This window comes from Scatophagus argus, chromosome 23 (assembly GCF_020382885.2).
Source record: "Scatophagus argus isolate fScaArg1 chromosome 23, fScaArg1.pri, whole genome shotgun sequence".
Lineage (NCBI taxonomy): Eukaryota > Metazoa > Chordata > Actinopteri > Scatophagidae > Scatophagus > Scatophagus argus.
Genome location: NC_058515.1, coordinates 13694519 through 13712299, shown reverse-complemented (window position 1 = coordinate 13712299; position 17781 = coordinate 13694519). Strand labels below are relative to the sequence as shown.

General features: G+C 43.6%; 1 protein-coding gene across 3 annotated transcripts; it reads right to left on the bottom strand.

Annotated features, from left to right (window-relative positions):
- Positions 1–4680: 4680 nt before the first annotated feature.
- On the bottom strand, positions 4681–15968 carry gc2 (guanylyl cyclase 2). 3 transcript variants are annotated; one of them, XR_006842428.1, is made up of 24 exons: positions 15225–15968; positions 14116–14244; positions 13835–14014; positions 13572–13689; positions 13117–13418; positions 12881–13012; positions 12511–12614; positions 12257–12375; positions 11804–11888; positions 11517–11613; positions 11214–11336; positions 10813–10893; positions 10509–10685; positions 10232–10388; positions 9964–10116; positions 9617–9765; positions 9366–9529; positions 8818–9010; positions 8533–8707; positions 8061–8159; positions 7869–7963; positions 7676–7761; positions 5993–6186; positions 4681–5767 (listed from the first exon to the last, which is right to left on the bottom strand). XR_006842428.1 is itself a non-coding variant. In XM_046380883.1 (24 exons), exons 1-23 carry the CDS (start codon positions 15627–15629, stop codon positions 7375–7377), a joined length of 3426 nt encoding a protein of 1141 aa, XP_046236839.1. In that variant the 5' UTR covers positions 15630–15968; the 3' UTR covers positions 6054–6186; position 7374. The 3 variants fall into 3 exon arrangements, 2 of the variants coding, with proteins under 2 accessions (XP_046236838.1, XP_046236839.1); XM_046380883.1 differs by lacking the exon at positions 4681–5767 and adding an exon at positions 7374–7477 and having other exon boundaries at positions 6054–6186; XM_046380882.1 differs by having other exon boundaries at positions 4681–6186.
- Between the last annotated feature and the right edge of the window lie 1813 nt (positions 15969–17781).

The window sequence follows — 17781 nt, the reverse complement described above, 5'->3', positions numbered from 1 at the left end:
ATGTACTCCACATTGGCCACATCTATCCAGCCGGCTGGATTAATCTCTAACAGTGCAAGATTTTGTCAGATCTTATTAGTGTTGTGCATGTAAAATCTTAGTCTGCAAAGTGTCAAGTAACTGCAGTCGTCAGATAAAGGCACAGGAAAAAAACCACACAGTGTTCCTCTTTGAAATGTAGAGTAGTTACAAAACAAAAAGACAAAAAGTATCTCAAAATTTTAAGTTGATTTGCGTGTGCGCTTTGTTGTTTTTCACCTCTTCACCAGGCATTATATCCTGTATCCTATCCTAATATTTAACACATGTTTACCCTCCCCTTTTTCTGTTTTCCTCCTGAAAGCTTTTTTGGTGTCCTTAGATCTTTTACCCAAATACTAAGGGTACGAACAGTTCTGCAGACATTGGACCTCTTTCCTGTAGGGCCTGAGGTTTACTAAAACACATTGCTGCTGCAGTCATGTGAGAACCCACCGGTGAGTTTGGGTGTTGGCCAACCACAGTGTCAACAAGGGTCAAGCCAGCTGGGGGCGACCTCACATGGCCTATATCCTCACAGGCTAAAACCAAGCCGGCTTTGGCACACGTGAAGAATTCATATCAAATCCAGGTTTGTTTAAAAATCATACCATCAACGACAACGGCCACCCACCACATCCAGACTCTGCCTTATCTCCTCCTCATATGTGATATTGAATGTTTCTCAAGGCAGCAACATGTGGCCCTAAATGCTTAATTAAGAGAGCATGCAGGCGCAGTAGCCAAGATCCAACTGTGTTTTCCATGGGAACCTAGATGGAGTAATTGAGGAGGACTCCCCCCTCCTGCCCAGGGGAGATATCTGTGTTCTTCCACGCCTCTGAGAGCGCCATGCTCGGCTTTCCGAGCCTCTACTACGCTTTGCGTGCAACAATTTGTTGGAGGCTTTTATCACAAACACCTTTCAGTATCATGAGTGGGATCATGTGGAGTGCAGCTGGCCCCCGTGGGAACCATACCCTTCACCCTGGTGCCATGTTTTACCAGTGGAGCTTTGCAGGACCACCTGTCTGAGTCTGCCTCTGAATCCGCCGTTCTTGCAGTTATTTCAAATTTATCTCGATCTCTTATCACAATATGCTGCAGGTCTATATACTTGGAATGGAAGTTAAAGGAAGACTCTGACTTTTGTGAAAATGTGTTTCGTTTCATAAATTCCATGGGATGTTGATTTAGTTGACAAAGCAGCATCCCTACTTTCCATTTAGCAGCTGCACTGGAGCTTTTGATCGTCTCAAACAACCTTTCACAGCAGCTCGACTTTGTACTGAGACAGTTTTGTCTTTCCAATCTAATCTTCCTTTCAAGACATGTTTAGTCTGGCTTAGCAGTTCTTACATCGTGAACAAAATCATTGAAATAAAGTCCTCCTGTCATCCACCGCTTTTGCAAAGATAGCCCGACATAAATCTCACTCAGTTTAAAACAAACCTCCACCAAGCCCGGCATTTCTGACAAGACATCCACTTGCATGAGCACAATGACAGGTTGGATGCACGGGAGGCTAAATAGGCTAAGTAGGCCTGTGTCCTCAGCTTAATTTTTCAGCGAACACAAAGAGATGAAAATTCAGCCTTCTCTTAGTTTCTCAAAATGCTGCCAAACCTAGCTTAAAATTCACCTCACTGAAGAGGCCTCTCAGGTGAGCTTAGCAAAAACGCCGTCCCACTACTGAATGAACTTTATTGACACAAAAGGTGAAAATGGTGCCATCAAAGTGCTGTCTCTTAAGCCTCTTGCTTCAGCCCATTCTCTCCCTCACTCTTTCACCACGTCAACCTCGTGTGACGGAAAAAACTGTACAGCATTGTGACAGCCAGAATACCAGCCTCCGATGTCTCCCACAATGACAGCCACCTACCAGTCGAGCCGACAGGCAACCCAACTCTTCCCGGGGGAAATATCAGCTGCTTTTCAAAGGACGTCTGGTTCTGCTAACCTCCGTCTGGCGTGAGACCAGTCAAATCCACAAGAGCTTCTCAACCTTTTGTGCTTTCATGTGCAAACTGTGCTGCTGAACTTATTTGGCCTTCAACCTTTTGCCTTGTTTCTGTTAAATTTCTAATATTAACGGAGGAGCACTTCAGATTCTGCTTCTGAAATTCTTCAGAATTACAAACTGTGTTGATTTTCCTCAACCCACGGATAACACACCCTTGTTTAAAGTCAAAATATGTTTTTTGTTTTTTTTTGTTTTGTTTTTTTTACTGTTACACTGTCACCATCATACATTACTGAGTAATTTTCCAAATAATAGGTGTGGTTGAGCCAAGCCCTAACCCTTGAGTAAAACAATCTGCACTATGGTGATCCTGAGAAGGTTAGACAAGAGAGAATTAAGAGACTCTGCATGTGTAGGTCTGCTTTTTGCATACGTTTAAGTGTGTATTCATCAATCCTGGTGTCAGGCAAACTCACAACCAGCATGAAGGCTTAATGATGCAAATCTCTTCTCCTTATTGACAGTCACCGGATCACAGCGCCCTCTGCTGGCCGGGACTATTCCCTACAGTAAATCCTCTGCTGCTATTGTACTTGCAACAAAGGAGTAGAGCCAACAAAGCTGAAACACACACACAGGAAACACAAAGGAAAGCATGCTTCCCTTTGTTACAGACTCAGTCTGTTATTTCAGAACAAGCACAGTTGCGACACTGCTGCTGCTGCTGCTGCTGCTGTTGACAACGCAATTTAAACAGACACGGACAGTTTGTTTATTCAAGTGGGAACAAATTGTTAAAATCTGCACATGTTAAAAAACAGTCAGTTCTACACTGTTTTTGTGTTCGGTAACATTCAAACAAGTCTGTTTACCAGCCTAACTGTGACCTCTATGTGACACAGTGAGTGCACACTGTATTTCTTAAAGTATATGCAGTATTTGTACGTAGAATTCAGAAGTAGTTACGTGAAAGTAGTTTTCTCACAGTAAATATATTGTAACCTCTTCTGGGGTTCTTTTGGGGGACAAAAATAGCTCCTCTTCTTCTCTTCTCAATAGCAACACACACACACACACACACACACACACAAATTTAAGTTTCTGTCTACTACAAAGCCTCCCATGGGTTTAATGTAAGAGAGAAAACAAGGGCAGACTCTCAAAATGTGGTGCACATTTGTCGGTGGGTTTAAATATTTATCTTCTATTTTTTTTTAAATTATTGCTCATATTTTGGTTTTTATAGCTTGCAGGGATTTAGTTTGAAAGATTTTTTTTTTTAATTCATGTTGGTTGTTTTGATCACTTGCTGTCTGCATGAAACCACGTTTGTTTCCCTTTTTTTTGTACTTCCTTGTGTATTCCTGTTAAATTTCCTCTTTCCTTAGTCCCATGTTTCCACAGGGTCTCCACTAGTTATGGGGTGGTGAAGTCAGCTTGAGGGCGTAGCTGACTGTGAAACAAGGCCATAACCAGTTGTGTGGGGGCGTGTCTCAGTGGAAGTATATTATAATCACTGCTTTGGTGTGAAAAACAGAAGATGGGAAATGTTAAACTTTAATCTGTAAGAAAACTATTTCCCCTCATATTTGGAGTTGATTTTAATGTGACGTTATCTCCCTGCACGGCTTTTGCTCCACAGGGTCTTGACTTGATGAAATGATGCTCCATTTGTGATGTATTTATGATGAAAAGTGCTGTGGACCACATTTACATGAATAATCCGTATCTAATCTGACCGGTTCCCATTCCTCAATATTCTCTAATCTTTCCAATCCATAGCCCTCCTTATTCTATATCACTATATCATAATCTATACTATCAGCTTCCTGCCCCCAAACAAACCGCCATTAACGCCTGGATGACCGTGTAAATCCTCTGATAATCTCAGCTCTACAGCTTTGACACATGACGACTTGTCGGGAGGCGTTCGCTGTCCGTTAGACCAGATATAAACCACATGAGAAGTTAGAGAAGGACTTCAGTAAACTGAAACGTGGTTTTGACATAAATCCAACCACTGTGACCAGTAGCTGTCCAGTTAAACAAGATGTCAGCGCTCTTTTCTGTTTGGACTCTAAATCTGGTTCACAAAAGTTTTAAACACATTGGAAGTTTAATCTGCCCGCTTTGTTTGGAGGAAACCGACAAAGAAGAACTGCCACCATGAGCAGTAAAGCCATCAACGCAGAACAGGCAACAAGACAGCGCCACCTGCAGACACAGTCCAAGACATGCTGCTCACTCGATCACCACAGAAAGCTTTAAAATATTTTAAAGGCTTAGGAAAGGTTGTAGCATTCTCCAAAAGGGGTCTGAAGATAAATCTGAGGGCTCATGATGATGATTTTTTCTGCCATTTTCTTGTTTTTTGATAAAACTTTACTGACGTGACCTGAGGGCAATTTCAGAAACTGCACAGCAGCATGCAGAATAGTTGTTTTACGTGTACTGTGTGGTCAGTAAAGAGAGCATGGTAAGATGCCTTCTCTCACACACACACGCGCACACACACGTTGAGGATCAGCAGGGATAATCCCTCCTCGCCATCTGTGGCTTGAACAAACTGAAGTTGATTCTCCTTTGCATCACCAGGGGGCGCTGTGGCCTTGCTTAAAAACTAGTCTTTCAATTGTACTTCAGAGCTGCGGTGTCAGTGATTCACCTGAATGTCAAACAGGCACATCTTTACACTGAACTCAAGCACCGAAGAGATTTATTGCAGTGTTTGCCGGGCAGGTTTACAAAAAGGGAGCGGACTCAGTACTGCTTACTGCTCTCATTTCTTCTTACCTGCCGTCAGGATCATTTCCAACCAAAAGTCAAACCCCAAACTCTGTGGAGTTGAAATAACCGTCAGATGATATCAAACACGAACTTTTCTGAACTACATTTGACCAATAAAACATCAGTGTACATCAAGCGTCCGTGACGACACAGTAAAATCACAGAGAGAAAGAATTTCCTTCCTGCTGTAGGATGAGAAAACATTCCCAAATCCAACTTTGGGTGCAGCTGAGATTTGGCTGTGAGAAACAAACAAAGTAAAACCACTCTCTCTCTCAGGGGAGCAGTCCTGTTCAAGCTGCCTACTATCTGAACTAAGTTTAGTCCTTATTATCCCGGGATGTTTTTGCTGCCTGATCATTTTTAGCAGGACCTCAGTTCGACCTCAGAGAGCTGGTCAGTCCACAGCAGCTGAGGAAACCCGCTGCGACTACTGACTGCGTTCTGAAGTGACAGATGGTTTATTAAAGGAACAAAAAAATCACCATAATCTGTGATTATGAGGTGTAACGCTGACAGTGGAGATATGACATGGAGCATCCCACCTGTACAGAGGTGACAGCAGTGAGACCACCGGGCAGACCCTCAAAGTAATCACAGTGTCCACTCTTTGCGTCCTTTTATTTCCTATCTCTACTGTTCACTATACAAATAAAGGCAAAAAATGAACAAAAATAGTATTAACACATCGGTGAGTATTTCTAGGAGTACGTCTGTGTTTTTGCAATATTGACAACACGGCATCATAAAGTCAAGATGCCAAATTACTCCACAAACTGGGAGTAAATTAAAAGAAAAGAGAGGAGAAAAAACTTCTTCTCTCCTTTCTTCGCCTCTCTCTATTTCCCCGCTCATTTCCTTCTCTTCTTCCCTCTCCTCCCTCCGGAGAGAGAAACGGGGAAGCGACGGAGGAGGAAACGAACGAGAAGGAGATTAGCTCCACTCCTCTGCTGCTGCGTCTGTAGATCCCTGCTTTGCTGAGTCATCACTCCTTGGCGTCTGTACACAAGACTTCATCTCGTCAGCTCAAGCCGTTAATGTAGACACACACACACACACACGCCGTGATAATCTCATCTGACACTTTCACTAGCCTCCTTCTCCTCCTGGAAACTTTTCTCAGTGATCATCACCACCACGACTTCCCATGTATGGTGGAAAGGAAAACACTGATGCGAAATGACACTCTCATCCTTGGCTTCTCTTTGAGTTTAAAGGTCATACTTTTCTGTGGTCAGTCTTAGCGCCGGCAGATGAAAGTCCAACCGGAGGTCAGTCAGTGGTGCGACATCATGACGTTGTCGTCGTCAGTCGCGTGGAGCTGAGTCACAACGCGCACGTGGGAGATCTTCTTCACCGCCTTGTGGAACACCTGCTTCAGGTCCTTTGGCTCGTTTGTTGCGATGCTGATGCGGGAGCTGAGAGGAGGAGAAAGAACGTTGTGGGGGATAAGAAAAAACATGAATGAAAGATGAGAAATGAGAAGAAAATAAAAGAACCCTTAAAAGAGTAGTTTGATATATTTTGGAATGGAAAGCTTAATCGCTCTCCTGCTGAGAGTTGGATGAGAAGTCAGTACAGCTCTTATATTTGGTGCTGAAGTACAGATCTGCAGTCAGGATGCGATTAGCTTAGCTTAGCATTAAACCCGGAAACGGTTAGCTTGACTTAAGTTCAAGAGTTTGCCGAGCAGCACTGCGACTGAACTTGAGCTTCATTCGGGCTAACAGTTTCCCTCTGCTTCCAGCCATTACGCTAAGCTAAGCTAATTATCTTCTGGCTCTGCCTAACTACCGCAGATAGATAGATGACTTTCCTTTTACCGAATACTAAGAACACAAGCAAATAAGCATATTTCTGAAAATGTCGAAAAATCCAGCCGTGCTGTTTTGTAGCCAAACCTGAAATGTGTCCTCTGATGATAAATCAAAGGTACGGTTTTCGTAAATACATTTTTTCAAGCGAGAGGAGCAGCTGTGACCTTTTTTTTTATATAAAAAAACTTGAAAAGTAGAAGAACTGAGTTTTGTATGTGACCAACTAATCAAAATGGTAATTATTCCCCCTCTGACAAAAGAGAACTTTTTAAATTTTATGGACAAAATCCCCAAATCCCAGAACTGAACTGCCTCTAGGTGTTTCCATCGATTATTTGCATTCACTTGTATCTTGAACAGAAACACAACCCACTCAAAAACTCATAAGAAACATTTATTTAGTGATGCGCAGCAAGAAAAGTCAGAAAAAAAATGGTAAAACAGCAACTATGTGAAAAATGAATACTATCACATTAAATTACAGATTTTATTTTGAAATTTGACCTACAGTTTCCTGATGGAATTAGAGAACCTCTGAGCGTCTGTTTAATTACTATAAAAGATAATTTTTCAAAGAGGAAGCCATTGCATCAGAACCCTTCGTTTGTTGACGATTTTTCCTCTTTTTATTGGGTCGTGTTCAAGATGCAACTAAATGCAAGCGAGCTGCAGTGCCACCTCGAGGCAGTTCGTGCTAACAAGTCCCTGAACTGTGTTCGCCAAAGGACGAGTCACGTTGCCAACCAAGCAAGTAATGTTATACATTTTTTTATAATGCATAACATTACCTCAGTTTTTCTTCTTTGCAAGTTGTTGTTCCTGTTGCTGTTTCTCGGCTTTCCGTTTCTTGTACTGGGCTATCTCGGCCATCTGCAGCCCGTGGGCCATTTGCCTGTTGGGACGAAGTGAACAGCATGAACACAACACACACCTACGCAAACACTACACCCGAATCAGCCCGGGTCGTTCACCACCTTTGGCGGTGGATGTCAGGGTTGTCCAAAGTTCTCCATCTTTCCCGAAGGCAACCTTAAATCTCCAGAATGAAAAAAGTAGAGCTACAAAGGGAGGAAAGAGCTCTTGTTCCTACCCGGACTTTATTTCTGGAGGAACTGGCAGAGGTTTGGTAAATCCATCCCTCCCTACAAGCCAGTAGGTCTCCTCAAATCCTTTGCCCTGAGGAAGAGACAGAGAAAATGGCAGGAGGATATAGACAGAGGGAGTGACAGGCTGTTCTTCATCCACATGCAGAAACATTAGGCTAAAGGCCTAAAGACTCGCACCTTGACTTCTGTCTTGCCTCTCAGCTCGACCTTGTAGCCCTGATTCAGCTCCCTTAGGACCTGTACCGTACTCTGGTGGACGTGGATCCTGTAGGCTGCAGCAAACAAAAGGTGCATATCAAGTTTACTTACGAAAGAAATTTAAAAATCTGATCAGCAGATTCTGCAGGCGTGCAGCGGTGTGTAACTTACGCAGCCCGGTGGACTCCATCCGAGAGGCGATGTTCACTGTGTCTCCAAACAGACAGTAGCGAGGCATGGTGAGACCCACCACACCTGCTACACACGGCCCTGCAACAGTCAAGCACACACCTCCATAGTGACAAACTGAAAAAGACATCCACGTGATGCCATGCACAAAGATTTTTGTGCGTAACTTGCTTATATCCCAACCTGTTTTGTCAGACGTAGCTCAAGTACTGCTTTACTGACCCCACCCACACAGGCTCTTTCAATGAACTGGATGCTATTTGACACACTTCAAAACTTTTAATTTATTTTTCTGTTATTCTCACATACGTAAAGTACGTTTTTGAATGCAGATGTTTCCCTTGCAGCGCAGTATTTTCATATAGTATTTTCCCATCGCTGGCGACAGATTATCAAATCAGCCTGACACCATTTCGTGATCCTGTTTGCGTCTTACTTTTGCATCCTCCCTCACCTGTGTGTAGTCCTATACGTATCCTGACGGGAACATCAGGCATGTGTCTCATTTTGAAGGTTCCCACTGCGCTCAGGATGTCGAGGGCCATGTTAGCTATCTCTGCAGCGTGGCGGTTGCCGTTCGAGACAGGAAGGCCTGAGGCCACCATGTAAGCATCACCGATAGTCTCCACCTGGAGTAGAACATAATAGAACCACAGAGCAATGTGATCTAATGACGTTAATAACTGGCACCACAGTATTTTTCTGAATGGAGGTGAATAAAATACAGGTTTTAAAACACCTTGTAGACGTCGTGGTTTGAGATGATGGCGTCAAAGACTGTGTAGAGGTCGTTGAGCAGGTCGACCACCTCGATGGGTTCACTGTTGGCTGAGATGGTGGTGAAGCCCACGATGTCGCTGAAGTAAATCGACACACTGTCAAAGTGCTCCGGTTCGACCGTACCGCCCACCTTTAAAGCCTCGGCCACAGAGCTGTGGAGAAAACACGAGTTTAGTGTATGTAAAGGACTGAACCAACTCTCCATTTTATTTAAAACAGTTTGGGGCTATTTGTTCAAACTCACTGTAATGACCCAATAACCTTTGTTTCTTTTGTTTGCTCAGATTTTTCTAATTCTTGATTTACATTCATCTCTGCCCAACAATAGATGTTAACAAACATATGAAGGATAAAGAGGTTTTTGGTTGAAAGTGCAGTGCACGCCCAGCAATAATTTGTCACCTGTGTGCACAGAGTTATTTAAACATGTGTGCAACCATGCCAGCATGTTTTCATCAGCCTGCGTAGATGTCTTGGCATGCCTTGTACGGGAGTGTTTTAACTTACGGAGGCAGCATCTGCGTCAGCAGCTTCTCTGTCTTCTGTTTCTCGATCTCCAGCTCCTCCGTTCGCTCCCTGATCAGCTCCTCCAGGTTGGACGAGTACTGCTCCAGCATCCTCAGCATGGAGTCGATGATGTTGGTCTTCTTTCCCTTGTTGATGTTCTTAAACTGAGAGGACAGGACGGATTAAAAGACATAACAAAAAATGTACAATGTGAAAAGAAAAAAGGCACTAAAACTCCCCAACCGGCCTACCTGGTCGAATATCTCATCAAAAGTCAGCCTCTTATCTGGCTGTTCGTTCCAGCACTGCTTCATCAGCTGGATGCACTCCAGCGGAGCGTAGTCTGGACTGACCACCGGCCGGCACAGAGGAGGAGGCTTACGCAGCTTCTCGATTATGTCTAACACACAGAGGAACACTGGCTGTTGTCTGTGTTGTTTTAGTTTATCCATGCTAGCACTGTCTCGATTTTTCTCCACAAAATTTCACATATTTCACATTTCAGTCACTGAAGACAAGCCAACAAAAGCCAAAGGACACATCTGTCATCCTGCCTTTTCAGGTTCGTGGGAGTTTGTTTGTGAAGTGGTTATCTTACCTTCGGCGGACATGTCCAGCATGCAGAACGGAGGCCCTCTGATCACCACCTCCTGCATGACGATTGCAAAGCTGTAAACGTCACCAGGCAGGGTCCCGTGAAGCCCTGGCTGCCTGGGCATCCTTAGGATCTCTGGAGCCGTCCACAACAACTCTGGAAGATACAGAGCTGCGATCAGTTTACTGCTGGAGAGGCAACTCATAGGAAAGGGTCTGAACCAGGAGAAAGAGAACATGACGGCGGTTCATAATCTGATCTGTTCTCTCACCGTCTACAGGTGGGTCGACATATGGGAACCTCTGAGCCTCCAGAACCTCGTTGTAGCCATAGTCTGTGACCTTCAGGACGAAGCGTCCGTCCACCACACAGTTACGAGATTTCAGACGACTGTGGCTTACACCACGGTGGTGGAGGTACCTCATACCCTGAGTCAGAAAAAAATGCATTTACTCACCTGAAAAAACAAACTTGAGTGACTTGTACTTTATTTGAGTCTAAATTTTTATTTAATTCTACTCCTGGTCCTGCCTCCCCTCCATATTGACCTTAATCAAATCGAGCAGCAGAGATGACTTGAACATCCAGTCCAGCTTAACGTCATCGTTTAGCAGCAGGTCCTCCAGACTTCCTCTGGAGCAGAACTCAGTCACGATGGCGAACACGCCACAGTCATGAAAGAAGCCCAGGAAAGGGTTGACATTCTCATGACGCATGTCCTTCATCTGTAAAAAATAAAGAAAAAAGTAAATAGTTTTTTTTTTCCTTAACAGCCCTTTCTGATGCTGATTTCTGCTATTTGCTTGTGCTTTATTTATTACAAACAGATACTTTGACAACAAAGTCAAGTACCAGTTCAAACACGTTGCTTGTTTTGGGGTTGATGTTCCTGAACGTCCCATCAGGAAGTCTCTTCAGCCACGCCCAGTCACCCTGGAGGAGAGTTACAACCAAATTATTAAAGTTGACTAGAAATACCCCCAAACCAAACCCAAAAGTTTATGGTGTTCAAACTGTTTTTCTCATGACAGAAAAAACAGACTAAAAGGTGAAACCAACCACATTAAAAATTTTGCACCCAGCACCTGGACGAGGCCTCAGTCAAGCTCAAGCAAGTCAGCCATTTTTGTTCTCGAAGCAGCCAGCATGGGATAAAAACATTTCATACTGGCTACTGGGTCATTTTTCTTTAGCCTTTTCAAACCGTGAAGATGTTTATTGCACTACTGTACACGTTACACCGGCTGTCTCACCTCATAAATGACAACGTTGGAGTTCTCGTAGGTGGCCGGTGATCTGGTGGAGACTGGCGACGCGACGCTGCATTCTGACACGCTCCTCATGCCGCTGATCCTGCTGTCATTCAGACTCAGCTTCTGCAAAGCGTCGAGTCCAAAGTGTGAGATGAGATGCTCAGTGTGAACGGCCTAACGCAAAAACGATGTTTATGTTTGATCCTGACAGATGGCAGAAACATGGATTGATCTAACTGAAACTGATACTTCCTCTTGTGTATTTCACTTCGGTGAGTCCAACAAGAGGGCAGAGGGGCTGACCTTGTTGCTAAGTGAAGGGTTTATGAATGTGACGTCAGCCAGAGTCAGCAAGATCTTGTTTGGACCCTTAACCAGTCTAATCTGAAGGATACGTCGCCTACCCAGTGAGAGACAAGAGGAGAGACAGCTTTATTCATGATTGATAGTAAAAAAAACAAAAACAAACTAGAAACAAATATGGGTTCTTAATAACGGTTATACTGGGAAGTAATTCATATTCATTTCAGTTATAATGATATTCAAGTGCTTCCAGACTGGACAAACCAGACTTCCTCCTGACTTTGTACCTGATGCAGTAAATCAGAGCCAGTGCAACAACAGAGGCAGCCAACGCTACAAGGAAGACGCTGATGGTCGAGAACAGATCCACCCCTGGAACAGAAAAAAGAAGAGTTTTGGTGGCAGCTGTTTGAAAAAAAAGAAGAAAATATACCAAAAATATACCATTTTTTCCCAGGATGTCGAGTTTCTTTACAGTTCTAAATGAGAGACTTCTGAAAAGCGAGTGCACGGCTGTTGGAAAGCTTCTGATTAGAATGACTGGACCGCTGTGTGTTGTACAGCTACGGCACATATTTGTACAAAGTGCATTAGTTAGACGTGTATAATCGCTGACATAAACTATCAAAGCTAAACAGTTTTTGGGTGGTGTGCAGGTTTATTTTTTGAGTGCTTGAGTGCTGTTAACAGAACACCAAAACATCTTGCATGCATGCAGTGACAGTGTTTATCTGCCTCACCGCCTGAGCAGATGACTCCAGGAGTAAACCAGCAGGCGGAGTCCGTTCTGGGTCTGTAGTTGTGAGGGAAGTGGATGTCTCGACCCAGGAAACGCACTGTACCGACCTCCATGTCGATCCTACCGTGAATCAAAACGATCAGGTTATTAATGCAACAATAACACCTGAGATGACCCTGACTAGGAACAAAGGCACACGTCATCTAAGGCAACTCATACTGGAACACTAAAGGCTCGATCCCAGTCCTTGTATACCTGTATGTTGGCTTCAGTTCCCAGGAGAGTCCGTCTGTGTCCAGTATGAGGTAGTCCAGCAGAGCTGCTCCAGAGCCATTGGTTTTTATAGGGTGGCTAAAGCCCTGCAACATAGATATAATAATAGTAATGATGGTATTTTCTTCCTCGATGCTGTGTGGGTTTATTTAGTTTAGTTGTTAGACTAAAAACAAGAGCTTGTGAAGCTTAGAGAGCTAATTAATTTCCTAGCATGTAGGGCAGTCTAAATAGCACGGCATTATGTTTCTCCACTGGATGGGCACTTTATCATTAGGCACTTTTGCTTTTATTTTTCTTTTTTTTAATGGAGGCACCAGGGTTTTACTCTGTATTCCAGTCCTCTAAGTACCTGGAAGGCCAGGTTACGGGTGTATCTTGCCAGGTTTCCCCCAGACATCCACTCCCTAGACTGCCGAACACGATGCACTGCATGAGCCATGAAGAGGATGGAGCTGTAGATGGTGCCAAAGAGAGGAGACACCTGCAGGACACGCAGACAGATTTCAGCTTGTACTGCCTTGCTCAGTGGCATCTCAGCAGTGCACAAGTCCCCCCTTTGCCGAACTCTACACTTTAATGCATCACCTGCTGTGGTTTCAGCGTCCTCGCCACCTCTCTCCTCTCCATGGCTTCTCTGTAGGCCTCGTAGAAGGACATCTGAGGTGAGTCAATGGTGACGGTCAGCACGGCGTCGTAAGCCCGCAGCAGTTTGCCGTTGTTCTTCAGAGCTGGGTAGGTCACGTTGCGGTAGGGCAGGCTGTAGAGCAGGGTGTCGTAGGGCACAAAGACGAAGGAGCCGTCAATCATCTGCATGTCGTAGGCTGTCTCCAACAGCAGCTTCTGTGCCTCGCCACCAATCAGCGCCGAGTGCATGCAGAGGATCACCACTAGGACGAGATGTGAAATTGAGCTTCAGATTATATGTTTGAAGAAGTGACGTGAGCAATAATGAAGTAAAATGAATATTAAAGGAATATTAAAGAAAGAAAAATAGGGTCTATAGCAAGATGACCAGATGACCAGAATTAACTGGAACTCACCTCGTATTTCTCTCATCTTGCGGACCTTGGACAGAGTTCGTCTTATGCCATGAGGTGTGTTCTCCATAAAGTGTACCAGTTTGACTGGCAGACCATGGCTCCTTAAGGAATCAGCTACCTGGACCAGACAGAGACAGCATACACGCTCACCAGAAGAAAACCATGAACTGAAACATGGAAATCAGTCTGCTGAAACAGCAAATTTATCAGGATATATGCAGCTGCGCAAAATCAACAGGAAGAGAGATTAAAAACATTCAAACCTTGGTGGCTGTCTCCACCCAGATGTCGTCTGAAGAAGAGATGATTCCAATGTGGGCCCACCTGAAGTAGTTTATGACGCTGAGCAGCACCCAGGTGGGCCTCGGCATGGAGCGAGCAAAGGTTGGGTGGCTGCGAACATCATCCAACTCATAGCCAACACAACCCCAAGGAAACAATGCCTGGAGGTTCAGAGCAGAGGAGAAAATGTTCACAGTAGGAAAAGGCAGGAAAAACATGAACTTCTTAACTTAACTACTATTCACACAGAAACATCACCTACTTTGTTCCAGCCTTTGCTCAGCATTGAAGCAGAATCACAGTATCCTGGGTTGACTGGTCCAATGTACCCTGAGACCTTCGTGTGGAAACCCACAAAGGCCTCCAGTGCTCTTGATGTCTCACATGGCTCCTGAAAAGTCATCCATATATTAATCAGTGAACCAGCCCACTGAGCGCGTACAAAGATTGACGATGTGAGAGCACCCCAAAAGTGAAGCCATAAACATCTTGAGTGAACCGGGAGGGACTTTGACCAAACTTAAAAACTCAAAGCAGATGTCTAATAATTTTTCTTTCCCACAGATGGTATCTGTCATTTAAGGTCATTCTTATCACAATGTGATGTATGTTCCTTTTCCTGACAAGTTTAGTTTTAATTGGTTATTTGATGTTATTAAAAAAGAAAGTGGAGTAAAATGTCATGATTTACAGCTGAATGCTGCTCACGATTGGTTCAGGTGGGTATGAGAGCGAGAACACGATAACACAACACCAGAGAAATGTGGGGACACCACAGCTACTCAGCTGCGTTGCTTTTTGGATGTTGCAAAAAGATCGATGTGACAAGTAAAAAAAAAAAAACCTCTAATATTTAAAAGAGAGTAAGTCGTTTCATGTTTACCGTGTCAAGAGTTTCACAGATGTCGCTTTTATTATACTTTATTATACTTTTAATGTCCTAGCATAGACACTTTGGATGGAGCCAGGCTACTTCTTTCCAGTCTTCATGCTAAGTTAAGCTAACAGCATCCCAGTCTAAAATTTAGACTGATATCAAACTTCTCATCTTGTGTTCTCAAAGAAAAATTGTGTATTTCCAAAATGTTAAACATTTTCTTTAATATTACAACCTTTTCATTCCATTTGTGATTTTATTTAGGCACACGTTCCTGCCCTTCTTTTCTACTTAGTGGAGCTAACTTAGCTAATGTTTTGATCTTAGCTAACGCAGCTGCTTGAGCTAACAGAAAATCTTTGGTTTTCTGTTCACACATATTGAACTGTGACAATTAAAAAAATATTTCTGTTTAACAGCTGAGATAATGCTGATTGATCTACTAAGTGATTTAATTCACATTATTTTCAGGCTGATGAATCTCAGCATTGTACCTGCAGCACAGCGTAGTCGAACGTTGCGGCGTAGGACAACGAGGGGTCCTTGTTGATGCGGTTGACGGCGAGCTGTGCTGCCACACTTGGGAGGGCTTTGGCAAAAAGGGGGTCACACCCCCACGGTCCCACCACCCCCACCTGAAACCAGGCTGCCTGTGCTGGGCGGGGCAGTAAAACCATGGAGGCCAGGAGAACCAGGAGGAACCTCAGCAGGCCATGGAGGGATGGAGGGAGTAGAGGAGAAAGATACAAGGATGAAACAGTGGGAGAGGAGCGGCATGGAGGCTGGGATGGTGCTAGATGGCTGACAGGAAGAGGAAAGGATGATGAGTCAGGAGCTCTGCCTGGTGTCCGTTTCCATGTTTGAGGTAAGATGATGAAGGCACCGTGCTGTGACTGCATCTTGAGATTCAAAACCTCCACAGCTCACAAGAACCTGGAGGAGGACAGCTTGAAGGTGCTGCTTCCCTGTGGTGAAGTGAAAGGGAACTGGTTATGTAGAGACACTCTCCCACTGTCATATATTATAAAACAGAAGCTGAGATTTACTTAAAGTGAACAAGTGTTACATCTCGGGGGTCGTGAGGATTAATGGGGGACTTTCTCTATAATATTACAACAAATTAGACTTGAAGATTGTACCCAGCTCAGTCAGCTACAACAGGATTATGTGACAATGTCACATGATTATCGTGTCATAATCCAGATGTAAAGATGTGCTGCTTTTCCTTTCAGTAATTGTTATGATTTTAATCTCTTTTTAATAACTTTAAACTTTTGGTTGGACAAAACAAGCATAATGAAGGTGTCACTTTGGGATCTTTGCAGCAAAGTATTTTTGCAGTGTGCTGGTACTTCAGTAAAGTATCTGCATGGCAGACACAAACACAACTATGCTACAACAATCTGCTGAGGTGAACAAAACAAATACCCATCACGCACCTATTTATTGTTCTTTAAATGTCTATTAGGATTATTTTCATTAAAGGATACCTACCATGCATTGACGAGGTGGACAGATGGTCTTCCTTCAGCAACAGGGCACCGCAGCAATTGATGGTTTCATTACTTCCTCCTTTGTTTTAATCCAAAATTTGCCAAAAATAAATAAATCCTGTAATTATCCAACATTATGAGCCGAGTGGGGGATACACACATGTAACTCCGTTGGTGGTGTATCTCAAGAGGGTTTACAGCTCATACGTGTGTGTGTGTGTGTGTGTGTGTGTGTGTGTGTGTTTGAGGCGACCTAGAACAAGTGCGTGACCTGTCCTGTCAGATTATATCAAATCCAATCAGGACCCACGTAGCTGTCAGCTGCACTGACTAAGGTGAAGTGAAACTATAATTATTATTATTATTACTATTGACAGGTCAGTGTGGATTCTTCAGTGTAAAGTTTTATCTTCCAGTTCAGTCCAGTGAGACATGGAAATGTTTGATTTATAATTTTTACAACTTCATGTGGGGACCAGACGTCTGAGAGGAAGGCAGCAGAAGCAGTGTGGCTCAGCACTCTGCTCTGAATGTTTTCGATGCACACATGGTATTTTAGAGCACTTATGTTCATTATACTCAACCGATATACAGAATTTCTTTTTAATTTTAAAAACACATCTTTTGCTGCAGCTTCGCTCGCGATTCAGGGTGCTGCAGAGGCAGAAATCGTTAAGGATGTAGTTCTGCACGGCTCATAGCACTTCCTCCACACTGAACATATTTCCTTCTGTAACACACAGCACCCGTCTTCTATGGAAGCTAGAGGGCAGCATGATACACAAACAGCCGCCCCAGTCTGCCTGCTGGACAGAAAACAGTCCTGTTTTCTCAAAGAACACGGACTTCCTCCAGTCAAACTCCTTCTGTAAGGCGAAGCACAATGTGACAGAACAAATCGCACATTTCTGCAGGGTAAACGTCGCTTTTCTGGCTTTTTATGGGGCTGATGGGGTTAAGTAGATTATCTGAATCAGCATTTTGCTGTTTTTCTTGTGAATGAAGCTCATTGCTATAATTCAAAGTACTTTTGACATTATTTTCTCTGAATGTCAAAAGCCAAAAAGGTTAACACAAAATCAGGGAGAGTAAAAGCATCAAAACGCATATTTTCCTCTAAGCAGCTTCAGCAGAATAAATTGCTGCTGTGCGTTTTGGTTTGGAAAATAAAGTCATAACTTGTATTTCATTTTATAGCTCTATATCAGACTCTCCCTCCCTCTCTCTCCCTCTCTCTCCGAACCTGACTTGACCAACATTGTGTCAAAACCAAGACAAATCAGTCCAGATGTGGAGTGCAGATGTGCCAGATGAACCCTCTGACTCCACTGAATTAGCAGTACACATTATGAAAGACAATATTTGAGAAAAGTATTGAGAAAACTCTGTCTGTTTGTTTGGCTCTAATCCTTTTACAAAGGGGCCAGCATTTTATTTTAAAGGGGCCAAGAGCCAAACTCTTGGGAACCACTGCTGTAGTGACGTTAAATATCCACAACTGCTTTACTTTTGAAATATCTGTAGCATGAAATAAAGCCGACTAAAAAAATTAAAGCTA